We start from the raw sequence: 21,275 nt of genomic DNA on the forward strand, positions 1-21,275 counted from the left end.
GTATTACATTGTGGTAAGTTGCCTTGTTTTCTACCATTAAAAAAATATTTAATAGTGCCTTTCCGCAAGGCGAGTGAAATGGCCTCTGACGTAAGCGGCGCGCTGTGACGTCACGATCCAGTACCGCATGCAGCTCTACCAGCTGTTGTTCATCAGCCGTTGCTAAAAGCCGATTGTTTATTATTCATGATCGCGAATAACTTCGAAATGACAGAAGAAAGGTTCAAAACAGCACAGTCAGACAATCTACCATGTGTAGATGTCATCATTCTTGAAAAATAGTGACTTTTGTGGCCGCAGAAATTCGCGGATAACAAGCAAGTTTGTAAGTGATACGTGCAATGTACTGTAACCCATAGTATTAGGATAACAACAAATCTGGATAGATATCACATCACTTTCAACATTTCCTTCTAGACTGATTCCCCTATTAAAGAATAACATTACATTTTCGGGCTTTCAGAATTAGTAAAGTAAGAAAAGTAAGAAATCGGATTTCAGCACTAACATAAACATATAGGTAGCATTTTAGTACTAGTCCGCTTCTGTGGTGTAGTGGTTAATGTGTGCCACTTCCGGAGGCCCGGTTTCAATTCCCGGCTCTGCCATGAAAGTTGAAAACAAATAGTACGAGGGCTGTAACGGGGTCTACTCAGCCTCGGGAGGTCAACTGAGTAGAGGGGTTTCGAATCCCACCTCAGCCATCCTCAAAGTGGTTTTTCGTATTTTCCCACTTCTCCTCCAGGCACCTAAGGCCACGGCCGTTTCCTTCCCTCTTCCTTGTCTATCCCTTCCGATCCTCCCATCCTTCAACAAGGCCCCTGTTGAGCATAGCAGGTGAGGCCGCCTGGGCGAGGTAATGGCCCTCCTCACCAGTTTCATCACCATACCCAAAGTCTCACTTTCCAGGACACTGCCCTTGAAGCGGTAGAGGTGAAATCCCTCGCTGAGTCCGAGAGAAAACCAACCCTGAAGGATAAACTGATTAAGAAAGAAAGAAAGAAGGAAAGAAAGAAAGAAAGATCATAGAACTATAAGGCTATAATCCATCATTCGCAAAAAAAATATATATTTATGGTTGGGACAACTGGCCTACCCACTTCCGGGACCCATGAAAGAGAAACATTAAATATCTTTGTGGAGGGAAAAAGTTAAACATGATAAAGATAAATATGACTTAATCTAGTTTTCACAAGTCGGGCTGAGTGGTTCAGACGGTTGAGGTGCTGGCCTTCTGACCCCAACTTGGCACGTTCGATCCTGGTTCAGTCCAGTGGTAGTTGAAGGTGCTCAAATACGTCAGCCTCGTGTCGGTAGATTTACTGGCACATAAAAGAACTCCTGAAGGACTAAATTCCTGCACATCGGCGTCTCCGAAAACCGTAGAAGTAGTTAGCGGGGCGTAAAGCCAATAACATTAATTACATTTAGCTTTTAACAAGCTGAGCATATCAGGCAAGAAAAGTGTCCTGGTGACATTTTAGTCGTTCAATACAGGAATCCCTTTGGGAGCTGTGACTTTTACGTTTTTTTGCTGTTTGCTTTACGTCACATACAGGTCTTATGGCGACGATGGGACAGGAAAGGCCAAGGAATGGGAACGAAGCGGCCGTGGCCTTAGGTACAGCCTGAGCATTTGCCTGGTGTGAAAATGGGAAACCACGGAAAACCACCTTCAGGGCTGCCGGCAGTGGGGTTCAAAACCCACTATCTCGCGGATGCGAGCTCACAGCTGCGCGCTCCTAACCCCAACTCGCGCAGTATTTTTACCCTTCGGTTTATTGACTTGGCTTGTATAACCTAAAACTTAGGCTAAATTGGATAATATTTTAAACACCTACATCACTATTTTCACCTGTGTGCAATTATGTTATTTATTTCATTAATATTATGATAATTATTATAATTGAGCATTGTTAACTTATAGGCTAAGACCCCCAACAGACAAGCATTGGTTTTGTGTAGAGTTACACATTTGTTAAATTCACGTTGTTTCCTTTCATGATGTACACGCCTATTCTTTGTTACATTATACAGTATTTAGATATAGCCTAAATTTCTTTACCAATTAAGCTCTTCAATAAAGACATACATAACTGTCGCATGCCAAGATAAATTGGTAGGTTTAGAGCTGTCAAAATGGTTCATAACCCCTTTGATTTATTATCTTGACATGGATCACCCAAAACATAGGTTAGGTTTGGAGACTGCTTTAATAATCAGCATTAATTAATGCACTGTTTATTACTTTCATATTCCTAGATGTAATTGAAGCATTTAAATAAAGCATCATACATTAAAATTTAAAGTTTTACCACTAGAACAGCTGACATGGAAAAGTGATTGAAAATTCAAACAAGTTCATCTTACGTTAAAATCTTCAAAAAAATAAACTCTAGACTTTTCCGATATATCACCAGCATTTCTCTGGCTCGCCAAAATCCCTTTCTCCGTAGTTTTGTCGTCTTTGGAACATTTATAAACAATTTGTTTGGGATGGTATGCGATGTGCTATTGCACATCGGAACTCTACGCCATTTATAAGTTTTCTGCCTCACTGTCTGCGCAGGATTCATTTTAAGTCTAAAATATACCACTCAGATTATTATCCAATGTATAGACCTCGAATTTAACCATACTAGACACTAACGTAAAGTAGAAATACGCAAAATGTATCCTGCTTCTCACGGCACACTATGTGTTATTTCGTCTGCTAATTCAGTCAACCTGTACGATGACGTCAGACCAATGAGATTGCGTACTTGCGTCACGTGACAGTTCCGTACATTGATTTAGATTTTTATCAAGTTTGGAGTTATTATTTGTACATTGTGATCACATTTTTGAATTCTGCATGAAATTTTGAATCAGATTAGCATATTTTTAATTAAAAGCCCGGATCATGCATGTTCCCTATTCCTCTCTTGAACTCACTCCCTGGTGAGAACCCTTAGCCCTCAATTTCTTTCCCTTTAAAACATTATCCTACCTTTCATCCAGAAATAACCCCCGTCCTTCCCCTCCCTCTTGTATACCTACCATGTCCTGTACAGTGGAACCTTGATTATCCGTTCCCGGATATTCATTCAGATTATGTGGTGCTGCGAGCATCCTAATTAATTCACATTATAAAAATACCGCATTATCCGTTCCACGAAGAAACGATTTCCCGGGTCAACCGTCCAGTCAGTCCCATCAACGCTAAATCCTCGATATAGCATTTTTCAAGAAACTGTATCTCACGAAAGGACGGCTACGGCCTACGTATGGATCTTGGCGTTAACGTCCCATCATTGTGATAATTAGAGCAAGTACTGCACTGGAAAAGTGATCAGCGGTGAACTTGCACAAGGGACTATCTCAGCATCGCGTTTGGGCGGTATTATTTAAAGAATCCTTGGAAATCATAAAGCAGAGACTGGCCACATCATTTCAACAGCTCTAATTAAAGACAAAATGTTCGTACTTGTAAAACGTCATAAGTTATGAATTTCATTATGGTCCGTATTGACAATTGATCACTATCAAAGGGTAGGAAGGGTCCACCTATTCAATACATTGTCTTATAACACTGGGACCGGTTTTGACCCCATATATATTGGGTCATCTTCAGCCATGCTCCAATTGGAAGACATAAGCACACATATAACCAATAATATATAGGATGGTCTTAACTTAAACCATTGATGAAGTCTGAATAACATATTTACACTTTAAACTAAATGACACACCAAAAATGTTGTGGTTGATGGCGAACTATTTTGTCGTATCTACAGCAGCCATTGTTTTTGAGTTGATCTGGGAGTTGGTATCCTTTTCTGTGTAGATGAGCAACTTCACTGATATTCATATTTGTTTAATAGTAATATAGGTCAAGACTTATATAGCTTTAAGGGGAACATTCGTACTTTAAATGAATACGTTTTCCTTATCAATGTAGTCTACATTATGTCCAGGGATTTTTTCTTTTCTGATTGTAGCGCTGAACAGATTTTCAGTACTCCCCTCAGGGCATTGTCTAGTCACTGGGCTTTCACGCAGGAATTGAAACTGCTCCTTCTTAACACATATCTACTATTTTAATATTATCAATCAATCAATCAATACTGATCTGCATTTAGGGCAGTCGCCCAGGTGGCAGATTCCCTATCTGTTGTTTTCCTAGCCTTTTCTTAAATGATTGTAAAGAAATTGGAAATTTATTGAACATCACCCTTGGTAAGTTATTCTAATCCCTAACTTCCCTTCCTGAAAATGAATATTTGCCCCAATTTGTCCTCTTGAATTCCAACTTTATCTTCATATTGTGATCTTTCCTACTTTTAAAGACACCACTCAAACTTATTCGTCTACTGATGTCCTCCCACACCATCTCTCCACTGACAGCTCGGAACATACTACTTATTGCAAGAGACTATCCTGATTTTTTCTGTATTGAAAGTCTGTTAAAATCAAAGTTTTATTGTTCTCCTTTTAACATACCACTTAGTCGAGCAGCTCGTCTCCTTTATCCCAAATCTTCCCAGCCCAAACTTTGCAACATTTTTGTAACGCTACTCTTTTGTCGGAAATCGGTCAGAACAAATCGAGCTGCTTTTCTTCGGATTTTTTCCAGTTCTTGAATCAAGTAATCCTGGTGAGGGTCCCATACACTGGAACCATACTCTAGTTGGGGTCTTACCAGAGACTTATATGCCCTCTCCTTTACATCCTTACTCTCTTTTTCTTCTTCATCCATTCGCTTTTCCAGATTCTTTCTGGATAGGGTAGTGCACCAAAGCCCTCCACCTTACTTTATCTTTCCACCATTCGTCTGCTAGTACTTTATTGCTATCGACTCCTCTATCTGCAATACAGTCCACAATAGAGCTACTCCATCTCATTCTAGGACGTCCTCTAGGCCTCTTTGCAGTCTCTGTATCCATGAATATTCTCTTTGGTATTCTCTCTCCTGGCATTCTCATCATGTGTCCAAACCATTTTAGCTTTGCTATATCAGTCTGCTCTTGAAGTTTACACACGCTTCTCCGTATTTCCTCATTTCAGATTCTATCTTGTCTTGTCTTTCCCTGCATGCTCCTCAAGAAAATTTCAGCTGCTTGTATCTTAGTTTGGTTACGCTTAGTTAACGTCCAGGCTGCTGAAGCATAGGTCAGTACAGGTTTATAATAGGATGAGTATAAAACATTCTTGCACTTCATTGGCAGGGTAAGTGTTGATCCTTCAACGTTAGGTTCCGATATTACATTATTTGGCATATTCCTATGTAAATTTCCCTGTTACAGATATGTCAAAAGCTCACTTACATAGCTTGGAAGAAATCACTACTCATCTACCAACAAAGTTTGAGTGTTCCCATTTGACTTAGGCCCTGCTTATGCATACAAGATTGTCAAACGCTGGATAAGACATCAAAATGTGATTTCAAGAAGTTCTACTGGTTGTTTTTTTTTTAAAGAGTTGCAATACCATAACCTATAACAAATAACGGTGCATCGGGTGGACGTTTTTGAGTATGAATAAACTAATAATTATGCCTAATCTCATTCATTTTGAGATTGTATCATAGTTTCATTTCTAAATGGTACAACATGTGAAAAAGTTTCCGACATATTTTAACTCATTGGGCCCGAGCCACAGAACCGTTCCGTGCTTCGTCTCGGTGGACCAAACGCCGGACCACGGAACTGTTCCGTTGTCTCATTTTACTACGTAATTCTACTTTTCCTCAAGAGATGGCAGAGTGAGTTGCATTTGTGATTTGTGTAGGGACTCTTTCTTTGCAATGTTATATGTTCTTTGCTAATATATATAAATAGTGTGCTTGGTAATATTAGTTTGAAATGGGCTATCTCTAGCTTTGAGATTCGCTTGTAAATAAGATGGCTGCCAGTATAGAACTGATATTTACCAATATATAACCCCTTTTAGGAAGTAAAGATGATTAGGAATGTAATTTTTCAGTGAAATTAGCAGTAATATTAATACTAGTGTGAGCAACGCTCCTTAAGAACAAATAGATGTGGAAATCAAAGAGGAAGTGCAAAGAGAAGACTGTTTTACAGCTCAGCAGGCGACTGAGTACGGTCCCGTGATGCTAATAAAATAAAATGTTTTACAGCATTCCTTGTTCCGCAGTTTGTGGTATGGAAACCTTTTATTTTCATGTATATTTAAATCTTTAATGGTCTTGTAAGTAAGAAATTTCTCATGATATGAAGCAACACTGTATTTCCACCAAAATAATCCCAGCACCTATGCAGTTTCAATCCAACAAATATGCAGGGCTCAATGGGTTAACAAAGTGTTTTTATGTTCAAACAACAAACATTTTAAGACAATTATGTAGTTATGTAGCTGTACCTAGACCAAATAACAGACTTTGCATTTTTGAATATTAGAATAAGTTTTAATTTCAAGCTCAACAAATTGTCTTAATTATACAACATAATATATAAAGATTTATATTTAATAAGGTTTCTTAAAGATTGTTATTAATAAGTTTGTTAATGACAAATTATCTACACAAATTCTAGATCAATGTTACCAATCAACCTTGTAAATACATTATGGCTGAAGATATTCAGAAAATGAACAGAACATGTTCCATGTTACAATAATTAGGCAATAAAATAAAAAGGATGAGATCCTAATTTTGCGTTGCTCGTTTGGTAATGAATAGGTGGTAAAACAAGTTTTAATATTTTCCTCTTAATCGATTTTCAACACGAGAAAAAACGAGAATAGTCTCTTGCAATATCTTGCAGCTAATATGTGAGCAAATAAGGTAAATGCCTTAAAATTTCAATTAGTTCTTAATTTTTTACATACATACATTATCATTATAGACCAGGGCCTCTCAGGGTGCATGCGCGTGGTGCATGCACTGTGCACGGTGCAAGAGACGACTTGGCTTGGTTGACCAGAGTGCAGACCCCCACTCCTCGATTTGGAGCAATAGCGCTTACTCTCTCTTTCCTCACGCCTGTCTCGCTCGCTCCGCCTGTCTCCCTCTGCCCCACCTGCGCCGTAGCACTCCAAATCCAGGCTGACTTGAGCCGAGCATAGGCGAGTTGAGCCGAGCTTAGCCGAGTAGCCCAGAGACGAAGCGTTGATTCGAGCCATGCCGAGCGGCAGCGATGCACAGTGCACGGAGCTCTTGCGCCTCTATCTGCACGCGTGAGATTTTGGGCGTTTGAGAGGCCCTGTTATAGACTGTTATGCCCTTCAGCATTCAGTCTGCAAGCCTCTGGGAATTTACTAAACGTCACCACAATCCTCGATTCGCAACTAGTGTTGTGGCCTCATTTAGTTCTATACCTCTTATCTTTAAATCGTTAGAAACTGAGTCTAACCATTGTCGTCTTGGTCTACCTCTACTTCTCTTACCCTCCATAACAGAGTCCATTATTCTCCTAGGTAACCTATCCTCCATTCGCCTCACATGACCCCACCACCGAAGCCGGTTAAAGCGTACAGCTTCATCCATCGAGTTCATTCCTAAATTAGCTTTTATCTCCTCATTCCGAGTATCCTCCTGCCATTGTTCCCACCTGTTTGTACCAGCAATCATTCTTGCTACTTTCATGTCTGTTACTTCTAACTTATGAATAAGCTATCCTGCATCCACCCAGCTTTCGCTCCCATAAAGCAAAGTTGGTCTGAAAACAGACCGATGTAAAGATAGTTTAGTCTTGCAGCTGACTTCCTTCTTACAGAATACTGTTGATCGCAACTGCGAGCTCACTGCATTAGCTTTACTACACCTTCATTCAATCTCACTTACTATATTACCATCCTGGGAAAACACACAACCTAAATACTTGAAATTATCGACCTGTTCTAGCTTTGTATCACCAATCTGACATTCGATTCTGTTGAATTTCCTACCTACTGACATCAATTTAGTCTTCGAGAGGCTAATTTTCATACCATACTCATTGCACCTATTTTCAAGTTCCAAGATATTAGACTGCAGGCTTTCGGCACAATCTGCCATTAAGACCAAGTCGTCAGCATAGGCCAGACTGCTTACAGCATTTCCACCTAACTGAATCCCTCCCTGCCATTTTAAACCTTTCAGCAGATGATCCATGTAAACTATGAACAGCAAAGGTGAAAGATTACAGCCTTGTCTAACCCCTGTAAGTACCCTGAACCAAGAACTCATTCTACCATCAATTTTCACTGAAGCCAAATTGTCAACATAAATGCCTTTGATTGATTTTAATAATCTACCTTTAATTCCATAGTCCCCCAGTATAGCGAACATCTTTTCCCTCGGTACCCTGTCATATGCGTTCTCTAGATCTACAAAACAAACATAACTGCCTATTCCTCTCGTACCATTTTTCAATTACCTGGCGCAAACTGAAAATCTAATCCTGACAGCCTCTCTGTGGTCTGAAAACACACTGGTTTTCATCCAACTTCCTCTCAACGACTGATCGCACCCTCCCTTCCAAGATGCCAGTGAATACTTTGCCTGGTATACTAATCAAATGAGATACCTCGATAGTTGTTGCAATCCTTCCTGTTCCCTTGCTTATAGATAGGTGCAGTTACTGCTTTTGTCCGATCTGAAGGTACCTTACCAGCACTCCATGCTAATCTTACTACTCTATGAAGCCATTTCATCCCTGCCTTCCCACTATACTTCATCATTTCAGGTCTAATTTCATCTATTCCTGCTGCCTTATGAAAATGGAGTTTATTTACCATCCTTTCCACTTCCTAAAGCGTAATTTCACCAACATCATTTTCCTCCTCCCCATGAGCTTGGCTGTTCGCAACACCACCAGGATGATTTCCTTTTACATTGAGAAGTCTCACGAGACAGCCAGGGCTTACGTCAGCCAGAAAGGCTAGGATATAAAAGGCCAAGATCAAGGCCACTCTAGTAGTGTAATTTCTGCCTGGGAGACTGATTACCTTGGATCGAGTAGGGGTATTTCAGTCGCCTTGACAAAGTATACTGCAATGTATTCGAAACGTCGGCAAACTGTACGTGATATGCGTACAAGTACAACACGGTTCAACCCGGAAATTAAATTAAATAGAGGAGAACATCACGTACCTGAAGTAGAGTGCTCGCCCTCTTCTCCCAGAAGGCTCGACAGCCAAGGGCTGTCACCATGGCAGACGCAGTAGCAGACACGTATGCTACGGCCAGCTGCGTCGTAGTAGTGGGCGAGTTGGCATTCCTGTTTGTGTAGTTGACGAGCGCATTAAAGGACTGGTTCACCCACTGCCAGAAGACGACTGCAGGAGCAGAGCTGGAACAACAGTAAGGAAGATAAAGACTGACAAGTAGGGAGCTGGTAATATACAAGAGAGAAACAATGTTATGCCCCACTAACAACTTTTACGGGTGCTGGAATGTTGTCCAACAGGAGTTCTTTTATGAACCAGTAAATCTTTTTTTTTTTCCTTTTTACTAGTTGCTTTACGTCGCACCGACACAGATAGGTCTCATGGCGACGATGGGACAGGAAAGGGCTAGGAGTGGGAAGGAAGCGGCCGTGGCCTTAATTAAGGTACAGCCCCAGCATTTGCCTGGTGTGAAAATGGGAAACCACGGAAAACCATCTTCAGGGCTGCCGATAGTGGGGTTTGAACCTACTATCTCCCGAATACTGGATACTGGCCGCGCTTAAGCGACTGCAGCTATCGAGCTCGGTGAACCAGTAAATCTACCAACACAAGGCTCACCTATCTGAGCACGTTCAAATACCACTGGATCGAACCTGCCAAGTAGGGCTCTACCATCTGAGCTACTCAGTCCGGGAGACAGAATCAATATTTCAATAGTGAATCTAAGGTTCCAGAAAGCATACAACTCAGCGGACAGAGAGAAGTCCAGGTCACCTCGGAGGATACCACTTCAGAGGTGAACTCTCTGAGAGTTTCCCCATCAGGACAGGCACATGGGCTCTCTTGCATTCTCTTCAACTGCATCCTGGAGAAGATCATAAGGGAGTGGACGACAGGAACCGGACTGAAGCTAGGGTACAAGAAAGACAACCTTAATGTCTCATGCCTAGCCTTTGCCAACAACCTCACCATACTAACAGTATACAGGAGGCTACACACCACCTACCAAGCCTTCACTTTGTAGTGGCTAGGGCTGACTTGAAGATCAACATCAGGAAGACTGAATTCATGACCAATAGCAAGGAAGCCCCTTCCACAATACCACTAGAAGACACCACCATCAGGAAGGTACCGGCGGTCAGATACCTGGGAGAGTGGATCTCTGCAAACCAGAGTGAGAACCTAGCCACAGACACCAGGTGCACCAAGTTTGAGGGGGCCTATCTCTCCTGCAGAAGAATCTACACATCAAAGTACCTCTCATAGAACCTCAAACTCAGGCCTTAGTAAAACCATTTGTTCTCTATGCCTCCAAGTGTCCCATGACGACCAGGAAATGCCCTCTTAGGACACTAGAACTAGAAGAAAGGAAGATCCTGAGGAGAATACTGGGACCCGTACAAGAAGAAGGAGGCACCTACAGAATTCGGCACAATGATGAGCTATACAAACACCAGGAAGACATCGTCACATGTAAAAGATAAAGGCACCTGGTGCTTTATGGGCACCTAACCAGCATGATCTAGAGGGTCTTCGCTGTGGCAGGCAGAGGGAACAAGTGGATCTCTTCGGTCAACTGGGGATCCCGCTTGAGCCCGTACGCGACTGCCCAGTTTCGGCAAGCTATTCAGCTGGGAATTTTTCCAACGTCACTTACTAGTTGGAAGAACACAAGGACCGGCAAACTTATGTGAACGGAGGAAAGAAAGATGGCTCACAGCCAGCTGGAAGAGGAAAAAACAGAAGGTCCAAGTGAAGAGAAGATATGAGCCCCGTGGTCCTCAGTAGGCCAAAAGGCAAAGAAAAAGGAAAAGAAAGAAGGTAATGATAATAATAAAAATAATAATATAACAATAACAACTCTCTATCCATTTGAGATAAGAACGGGTCTATGCCAAGGAGAGATCCTTTCTCCACTTCTCTTTAACCCAGTCACTGCCAAACCTGTATATATACGTTATTGAATGCCGTGCCTCGTCCACCAAACCCATATATATATATATATATGTTTTCATGCAGTGTGGACTTCACCAATGTCACAAATGAACACGATATAGTGTCATGCTCTGGGATTCCAAGGAAATGCTCAAAGAAGTTCTCAACAGCAGATATACCACTCCATTTCACGTGTTTTGAAAGTGATCTGGTGTTATTTCAGCTTCGTTGAAGTGGAACATCTTTCCCACTAACGTGTAGCCATCATGGCATCTTGAAGTACACATTCACCTCTTGTTGACAAAGAAATTGAATGTTTCCTCATAAATAGTGATTCTGGAGAGCGATACTGAAGTTGGAGAATATCTAATAAACAAATGTAAATGATTTTAATAATACCGGTTCTTGGATCAACAATTTTACATTATATTTCAGTAACAGTATCACCGAGCGGAGTAGCCGCGCGTATCAACATGCTACGACTATGGAGCCAAGCTCTGTACTCGGCAGGCGAGTGGGTTCGAACCCCATCGTCAGCTCTCCTGAGAATTTTTTGTGTGGTTTCCCTTTTACACTCCCAAGCAAATGTCGGGACAGTTCCTATTCACAAGCCACAGCTGATTCCTTCCACTTCATTACCCAGTTTCATTCACCATCATTCATTTCATATTCATTATCTTCTCAACCGAGGTTTGCATCGGGAAGGGCATCCGGCCGTAAAAATATGGTGTAAAATATAATCTCACTTCATCCCCGAGCCCGTATTGGGCTGAAGGGCTGAGGGAACGATATGCATTCCATTAACTGTATCGGTAAAAGTGCTTCTTCCTTTAAAAAATCCTGAACCAGAGGCTCGCCTGGTCATTAAAACTCAGCAGTGAAACGGTTAATTACATCCTAGAACCGGTCATCAGGGAATGGAGATCAGAATGACTGAAAATAAAGCTCAGAATAGGGTATAGATACGTTGTGGGAAGAATGCCCTTTAAAAAATATGCCCCAAAGGCTTAGAAACAGCACAAGGTGACAAAATAAACATGTTCCTTGTGCACAGAATCTTTGAAAGCACAAAACCAAAACAGGAATTTTTCACCAAACTTCCCTCATGGCTATCCTAGAAGAATAAAGTGAGGTAACGTACCGATACCACTGCAGCATGGCTCCAGTGATGGCCATTCCTCCTGGAACCTGGAACGACATGCGGCCAAACAAGTTCTGCTTCTCTCCAGTGTCCGGATGGAACGCAGACTCATACAATTTCTTGGCGTATACTATCTGTTCGTACGTTGTGCCAGGGGGCTCCTGTCCCAACCTGTAACACACAGTAACAACAGTTTGTATCAAGATAAACACAATTTCATCTGCCTTGTTAGCTGCCTTCAAACACTATAAAAGGTAGAGATGGGAAAGAGCTTTAGAACTTGCCTTGCCGACGAGACACGTCTTCTGAGACTCTTGACAAGGATGAGCATATGCGGTACATTGATGATGGTCAACTGGACAAGTCTAGAGGCGCTTACAGTAAATAACACAGACATACGTATGTGCACAGGAGCCAATGACATCACTATGCTCATTAAATATCCCTTAAATCATTCTAAACAATTTATAATATTAATTAATATAAAGTCTACCCTTTTGTATCTAAAGTTCAGAAACAAGAAATTCGTGACTTTTGTCGATTTCAAAAAAACTTACGACTTGTAACAAAAACCTCAATGAACATGCGCACCTGAAAGACTTTGCAATCTTCACTATATAATTTAAATCATGGATCAAATAAGCACAATAATTCAAACTCCATAATTCTTTAAATCAATAATGCTCATTAAACATCCCTAAAATCATTCAAAACAATTTTTAATATTAATAAATATAAAGTCTACCCTTTTGTGTCTAAAGCTCAGAAGCAAGAAATTCATAGTGACTTTTGTTGATTTCAAAAAGGCTTACGACTTGATTGACCGAAATGTCCTAATACAAATCCTAAAGGAATTTGGTTTGGACAATCAAATGAGTGATCATTCAACAGACCCTAACAGACATTATTTCCAGAGTGAAGTTCAGAGGAGAAATTTTGGATGCCTTTGAAATAAGGAGGGAAGTCAAGCAGGAAGATGAGCTTTTACCTCTGCTCTTCAACAGGTTCTAGAGAAAGTCATCGGTGGGTAGCGCAAGGACAGGAACAGGAACATTGTAGTTGACTGTCTTGCTTTTACAGATCACCTAGCAATCTTTTCTGATTCACTACAAAGAGCTAGAAAAAAAATCAGCCAGCTTAAGACACAGGCAGCAAAAGCAGGTTTTCAGATCTTCTTTCAAGAAACTCAGTTTATAACAAACATAAAGGCGACACCAGAAGACAAAATGTGGACCAGGGAAAAATCAAACAAGTAGGAAAGTTTAAATATCTAGGAAAGTGGGGAACCCAATATGGTTGAGAATGAAGCCTTCATGTCATGCATAAATAAAATGGGAATAACATACGATCCAAACAAAGGTGTAAACAACAAAAGATCAATAACCATAGTCGCCAAGAGCACCCTCATTCGTCTGAGTGCCTCGCAATAAGCAAAAACAGGCATTATTGAGAAACTCATTATCAAAGAAGGAACGATTTTGATAAAAATACTGGTCGCCATCGAAGACAAAGATGAAGACGGCACAACCACAAGCTCAGATTCCACATGGAAAAGATAAGGAATATGATGGGGAAGAAAAGGATTGCTTTCTACAGTCTTCCGACAAGAAGGTCAACCAAGCGGATCTAAAAGGGGCCTGGTTCAGTCCGACAGAAAAAGATCTAGAAGAGGCGATAACCTGGAGCGCACTTCAAGACCACACGGGTTTCAAAGAGGTGTGGACCAAAGGAACAACACCGGCAACGGAAGCTAATGTTGAAGCCCGGGGAAGGACATAGTTGAATGAGCTCTGACCCATGGTGTCACCGGAACATGATGTAACGGACAGTTACAGAGCCAACCGGCTCTGCCACTAAATTTGAAAAGTGGTACGAGGTAGAGAGCGGTTCAATTCCTACCTCAGCCAACCTTGAATTGGTTTTCCACGGTTTCCCACTTCTCCTCCAGGCAAATGCCGGCATCGTACCTAACTTAAGGCCACGGCCGCTTCCTTCCCTCTTCCTTGTCTATCCCTTCCAATCTTCCCATTCCCTACAATACCCCTCTTCAGCATAGGAGGTGAGGGCGGTTGGACGAGGTACTGATCTTCCTCTCCAGTTGTATCTTCCTACCCAAATTCTCACTTTCCAGAACACTGCCGTTGAAGGTAGTAGAGGTGAGATCCCTCGCTGAGTCTGAGAAAAATACCTACCCTGGAGGGCAAACGGATTAAGAAAGAAAGAAAAAAGAAGATATATAAATATGAATGGTGCACGAGCTCTTCCTATCCATTATTCGCGTTAAGACTAGTCACGCCTTCCAGCCATAGATCAGAACAATGTTCGTTGCGTTCATTTTCCTATGCCAATATGTAGAGGAGAATGAACCTTATTGTACCATACTGTACACACTCCTACAGTACAGGAACACAACAAACATTGTTCTGAACAACTGCATGTCCGCATGTGGCTGGGAGGCGTAACCATTTCCATTTCTTCATTATAGTAAGTTGGATGATTTCTTTCTTCCATTCTTCAAGGGTTATTTGTGATTATCTTCTTGACTGAGTAAGCTGCCAGGGGTTTGGTTCTCATGTAGGTACTAGTGCCTTTTTTTGCTAATTTATCGGCCAGTTCATTGCCTTCTACTCCTACATGTGCAGGGATCCATTATAAAGTGATGTTTCTCTTTAAAGAATTTAATTTTGTTAGTAGATGTTTAATGTCAAGAATTCTTGATGAATAGGGCTTAATATTTGTATGGCAACCGGTGAATCTGTGAGTAGAACTGCTATTTCAAATGAATCGACTCTACAAATTACATTTAGTAGGGCAAGATAGATGGCTTTCAAAGTTATGATATCTGCCTACTGGAGCATATTGTGAGAATAATTGGCAGAAAACTCCAGTGCCTGCTCCTCTGTAAGCCATCTGTGAAGACTCTTAACGACTGTGTTCAGCGTACTCAGCATTACTGGGATACCAACATCTGGGAGAGAGATGTGTACTTAGTGCTTTTAAAATATTCCTACTAACGGTTATAGGAGTTTCTTGGGTTTTTAGTCATTCATTGTGTCTTATTCTGGGTACCCAGTTTGCTTTTTTTGATGCTTCCATTTTAACTAATTTTATTGCAGCTTGTTTTTGTATTTCACTTTGTACTGGTAGGTTGTTTGTATATAGCTGTAGTGCTGTGATTGGTGTTGTTTTAACTGCTCCAATCTTTACGCATTTGACTGTATTCTTTCAAGCTGTTGTAGACATGTTTTATTTCCTGTGACTACAGTACTACCTCACTTCCATATACTGTATGTTATGTTTTGTTTCCTCTCCTTCTTACTCAACATTCTCACTCGGGCAGTCATTCACATAGAAATGTCAAGAAACTTGTGTGGGCTCTGTCCACCTTCACAATTCATTTTTCACTGCATATAATGACTGGCATAAAGAGAAGTCATCAAGAATTTTATGCAAACTGTTCAAAAGCTGTACCTAAAGGCACTCTTATGTTCCAATCATATTACTGAACTAGTGCAAGTACAGAAACAAAATAATGAGACTAATTTCATTTTTCATCCACTATGGTAAAAAATTAAAAGAAATTTCTGCAGATGTTGAGTTTCCAGCACTCTCTGCTTAACATTGGAGAGCATTTTACTGGGGTCTTAGTGTATCTCTTACCTGTACAGCTCCACCAAGCGTTTTGCCTCGTCTAGAGCCTGCTCAGAAACCACACACGTACGAGGATCCGTCACCCAGGCAAAGTGTTTGACTCGTCCCACAAAGGTACTCTGATCCCACAGGGGCTTGTCCACATCAATGCGGCCGGATGTAGTCATGATGCTCACCTGAAACGTAACCAAAACTAGTTAAATTTCTTCACGTAAAAAAAAAAGGTAATATCTATTAGGAATTTTATGGTTCCTAAGATGCCCAGTGTGACATATGCCTGCACTCAGCCATAACATCCAGTGCTCCGTCACCTATGACAGTGGTTTCTCTGCTACCTCTGAATTTACTCCATTGTTTTTGCTTTTGTAACATTCACAAATGTATGTCCTGTCGGTAATGCGAGATTCGCTGACATGCTCGCTGCTCCCCTACCAAGTGCAATAAACAAACATTAAAGCTGTCATGCAATACACAATCATATTTTTAACTACCTGATGTACCCGTGCTTCGCTACAGAATTCTACATTGTATACACAATTGTAGGTTAGGTAGAGTAGGCAAGAGTGAGCAAGACTATTAAATTGCATAGCTCTTAAAGTTACCCTAGAAACACAACGGAGAAATTACAAACATCTTTTTTCATATGAAGAACGCGTTAGGGAATTTTCATTGTAATGGTAGGCCCGCTTGCCTACCATCATTAACAATCAGGTTGGGGAATTGCATTATAATGGCAGACACTCACTCTCCACCTGCCTTTTTTACATCCTCCAAAAGAGAGTCTTAGTGGTTTTCCCAACTGAAGGCCCTTGAAGGGCCTTGGTCTACGAAGCGACTGCTGCTCAGCCTGAAGGCCTGCAGATTACGAGGTGTTGTGTGGTCAGCACGACGAATCCTCTCGGCCGTTATTCTTGGCTTTCGAGACCGCGGCCGCTATCTCAGCGTCAGATAGCTCCTCAATTCTAATCACGTAGGCTGAGTGGACCTCGAACCAGCCCTCAGGTCCAGGTAAAAATCCCTGACCAGGCCGGGAATCGAACCCGGGGCCTCCGGTTAAGAGGCAGGCAAGCTACAACTGAAATGAACATAGGTCATTACAACGACGTCAGTAGGAATGGTGCGAGTAAAAGCAATGATTTCACATGAAATACTCCATCAAAATGAAAAACCACACATTTTTTTCACTTTTAACAAACAATACTATGCAGCGACCAGCAGACTGGACATGTGGCTAAGGAAGGTCCTGGATTTCTTCCCCACAGGAAGGAGACCTCTGGGTTAGGCCAAGAAAGAGGTGGAGTGAGTCAGTGATACTGGAGGAGGACACTTGCAGCAGCTTGCAGTCTGTTGGGCTCGATTGCATAAATACTGTGCAATCTTTCATATAGGTAAGTTGTGTCAAAGTATGTAACTTGCGCCCATTTTAAAGGTTTAGCCATCCAAGGTCAACAACATTCAAGTTGCATATGAATGTAATGTAGGTGTTCTATTATAATTTAGTTCTGTTTTTGCATCTTTGTAAACCAAGTCACAGTAGAAGAATATTGGAAGAATTAGGGTTTTGATTAGTTTCTTCTTTAGACTGAACAGAAAAGTAAATTTGAAATTATTTAATGTATGTTGCATGGCAAAAGCTACAGATATTATCTGGTCCAACAAAGAGGTGTAGGTCAGTGGTTATTCAAAGATTTTTTATGCTATTTATTTATATTGTGTCAGAAGCAGAATTACATACATACAGCGTTCAGTCTGCAAGCCTCTGTCACCACAATCCTCTATTTGCAACTAGTGCTGAGGCCTCATTTACTGCTATACCTCTTATCTATAAATCGTTAGAAACTGAGTCTAACTGTCATCGTCTTGCTCTCCCTTTACTTATCTTACCTTCCATAACAGAGTTCATTATTCACCTAGCTAACCTATCCTCCTCCATTTGCCTCACATGATCCCCCACCGAACCTGATTTATGCGTATAGCTTCATCCATCGAGTTCATTCCTAACTTAGCCTTTATCTCCTCATTCAGAGTAACCTCCTGACATTGTTCCCACCTGTTTGTACCCGCAATCATTCTCGCTACTTTCATGTCTGTTACTTCTAACTTATGAATAAGATATCCTGAGTCCATCCAGCTTTCACTCCCTTAAAGCACAGTTGGTCTAAAAACAGACCGATGCTAAGATAGTTTTGTGCGGGAGCTAACTTCCTTCTTACAGAATACTGTTCATCACAACTGCGATTTCACTGCATTAGCTGTACTACACCTTGATTCAATCTCACTTACTATGTTACCATCCTGGGAGAACACACAATCACGGAGCTCGATAGCTGCAGTCGCATAAGTGCGGCCAGTATCCAGTAATCGGGAGATAGTGTGTTAGAGCCCCACTGTCGGCAACCCTGAAAATGGTTTTCCGTGATTTCCCATTTTCACACCAGGCAAATGCCAGGGCTGTACCTTAATTAAGTACACGCCCGCTTCCTTCCAATTCCTAGGCCTTTCCTATCCCATCATCGCTGTAAGACGTATCTGTGTCGGTGCGACGTAAAGCAAACATACATGCATACATTATCATTATAGACTGTTATGCCTTTCAGCATTAATTCTGCAAGCCTCTGTGAATTTACTAAACGTTGCCATAATCCCTGATTTACAACTAGTGTTGTGGCCTCATTTAGTTCTATACCTCTTATTTTTAAATCATTAGAAACTGAGTCTAACCATCGTCGTCTTGGTCTACCTCTACTTCTCTTACCCTCCATAGCAGATTCCATTATTCTCCTAGGTAACCTATCGTCCTCCATTCGCTACACATGACCCCACCACCGAAGCCGGTTTATGCGTACAGCTTCATCCATCGAGTTCATTCCTAAATTAGCTTTTATCTCCTCATTCTGAGTATCCTCCTGCCATTAATCCCACCTGTTTGTACCAGCAATCATTCTTGCTACTTTCATGTCTGTTACTTCTAACTTATGAATAAGATACCCTGAGTCCACCCAGTTTTCGCTCCCATAAAGCAAAGTTGGTCTGAAAACAGACCGATGTAAAGATAGTTTCGTCTGGGAGCCAACTTCCTTCTTACAGAATACTGTTGATCGCAACTGCAAGCTCACTGCATTAGCTTTCCGACACCTTGATTCAATCTCACTTACTATATTACCATCCTGGGAGAACACAAACCTAAATACTTGAAATTATTGACTTGTTCTAGCTTTGTATCACCAATCTGACATTCAATTCTGTTGAATTTCTCACCTACTGACAATTTAGTCTTCAAGAGGCTAATTTTCATACCATACTCACTGCACCTATTTTCAAGTTCCAAGAAATTACACTGCAGGCTTTTGGTGCAATCTGCCATAAAGACCAAGTTGTCAGCATAGGCCAGACTGCTTACAGCATTTCCACCTAACTGAATCCCTCCCTGCCATTTTATACCTTTCAGCAGATGATCCCTGTAAACTACAAACAGCAAATGTGAAAGATTACAGCCTTGTCTAACCCCTGTACTTACCCTGAACCAAGAACTCATTTTATCATCAATTCTCACCGAAGCCCAATTGTCAACATAAATGCCTTTGATTGATTTTAATAATCTACCTTTAATTCCATAGTTCCCCAGTATGGCGAACATCTTTTCCCTCGGTACCCTGTCATATGCTTTCTCTAGATCTACGAAACATAAACACAACTGCCTATTCCTCTCGTAGCATTTTTCAATTACCTGGCGCATACTGAAAATCTGATCCTGACAGCCTCTCTGTGGTCTGAAACCACACTGGTTTTCATCCAACTTCCTCTCAACCACTGATCGCACCCTCCCTTCCAAGATGCCAGTGAATACATTGCCTGGTATACTAATCAAATGAGATACCTCGATAGTTGTTGCAATCCTTCCTGTTACCTTGCTTATAGATAGGTGCAATTACTGCTTTTGCCCAATCTGAAGGTACCTTACCAACACTCCATGCTAATTTTACTACTCTATGAAGCCACTTCATCCCTGCCTTCCCACTATACTTCACCATTTCAGGTCTAATTTCATCTATTCCTGCTGCCTTATGACAATGGAGTTTATTTACTACCCTTTCCACTTCCTCGAGCATAATTTCACCAACATCATTTTCCTCCTCCCCATGAGCTTGGCTGTTCACAACACCACCATGATGATTTCCTTTTACATTGAGAAGATGTTCAAAATATTCCCTCCACCTCTCCAGTGATTCCCTGGGATCTATTATGAGTTCACCTGAATTACTCAAAACATTGTTCATTTCCTTTTTCCCTCCCTTCCTAAGATTCTTTATTACTGTCCAGAAAGGTTTCCCTGCTGCTTGACCTAGCCTCTCCAGGTTATTACCAAAATCTTCCCTTCTTTTTGGGTTCAACAACTATTTGTTTCGCTCTCCCTGTCTGCCTCGGCCCTTGTTTGGAGCCATTTCTGAAAAACCTTCTTTTTACGTTTACAAGCTGCTCTCACTTCATCATTCCACCAAGATGTTCGCCTTTTCTCATCTTTACACACAGTTGTTCCTAGGCATTCCCTTGCTGTTTCTACTACAGCATCCCTGTATGCCACCCATTCACTTTCTATATCCTGAACCTGCTTACTGTCGACTGTTTGAAACTTCTCACCAATCATATCCATATACTTCTGTCTATTTTCCTCGTCCTGGAGATTTTCTACCCTTATTCGTTTGCAGACAGATTTCACTTTCTCTAACCTAGCCCTAGAGATACTTAGTTCACTACAGATCAGATAGTGATACGTATCATCGAAAAATCCCGAAAAAAAACCCGTACATTCCTAACAGACTTTCTGAATTCGAAGTTGGTTAAGATATAGTCTATTATGGATCTGGTATCCCTAGCCTCCCATGTGTAGTGGTGAATAGCCTTATGCTTGAAGAATGTATTCGTAACTGCTAAACCCATACTAGCACAGAAGTCCAGCAAATGCTTCCCATTCCCATTAGCCTCCATATCTTCCCGACATTTAACAATCACCCTTTTGTACCCTTCAGTTCTATTTCCAACTCTCGCTTTGAAATCGCCCATTAGCACTGTCCTATCCTTGCTATTGACCCTGACTACGATGTCACTCAATGCTTCATAAAACTTGTCAACTTCATCCACATCTGCACCCTCACACGGTGAATACACTGAGACAATTCTCATCCTAATTCCTCCAACTGACAAATCCACCCACATCATTTGCTCATGTATGTGCATAACAGAAACTATGTTGCGTGCAATGGTATTCCTGATAAAGAGCCCTACACTATACTCTGCCCTTCCCTTTCTAACACCCGTCAAGTACACTTTATAATCTCCTATCCCTTTCTCGTTATCTCCCCTTACCCGAATATCACTTACTCCTAGCACATCCAGATGTATCCTCTTTGCTGACTCAGCCAGTTCTACTTTCTTTCTTCCATAAGGCCCATTAATA

General features: G+C 41.3%; 1 protein-coding gene across 3 annotated transcripts in view; it reads right to left on the reverse strand.

Annotated features, from left to right (window-relative positions):
• The window catches only part of Sfxn2 (sideroflexin 2), a 123,281-nt gene that overhangs the window by 72,627 nt on the left and 29,379 nt on the right, over nucleotides 1-21,275 (reverse strand). For all 3 annotated transcript variants that reach the window (XM_067156342.2, XM_067156341.2, XM_067156343.2), the window contains exons 2-4: nucleotides 15,830-15,996; nucleotides 12,170-12,340; nucleotides 9,077-9,275 (exon numbers count right to left, since the gene is read on the reverse strand). In XM_067156342.2, coding sequence (XP_067012443.1) covers nucleotides 9,077-9,275; nucleotides 12,170-12,340; nucleotides 15,830-15,987 — 528 coding nt within the window. In that variant the 5' untranslated portion in view covers nucleotides 15,988-15,996. The remainder of the gene's footprint in view (nucleotides 1-9,076; nucleotides 9,276-12,169; nucleotides 12,341-15,829; nucleotides 15,997-21,275) is intronic.

The sequence above is a fragment of the Anabrus simplex genome, chromosome 12 (assembly GCF_040414725.1).
Source record: "Anabrus simplex isolate iqAnaSimp1 chromosome 12, ASM4041472v1, whole genome shotgun sequence".
Classification (NCBI taxonomy): domain Eukaryota; kingdom Metazoa; phylum Arthropoda; class Insecta; order Orthoptera; family Tettigoniidae; genus Anabrus; species Anabrus simplex.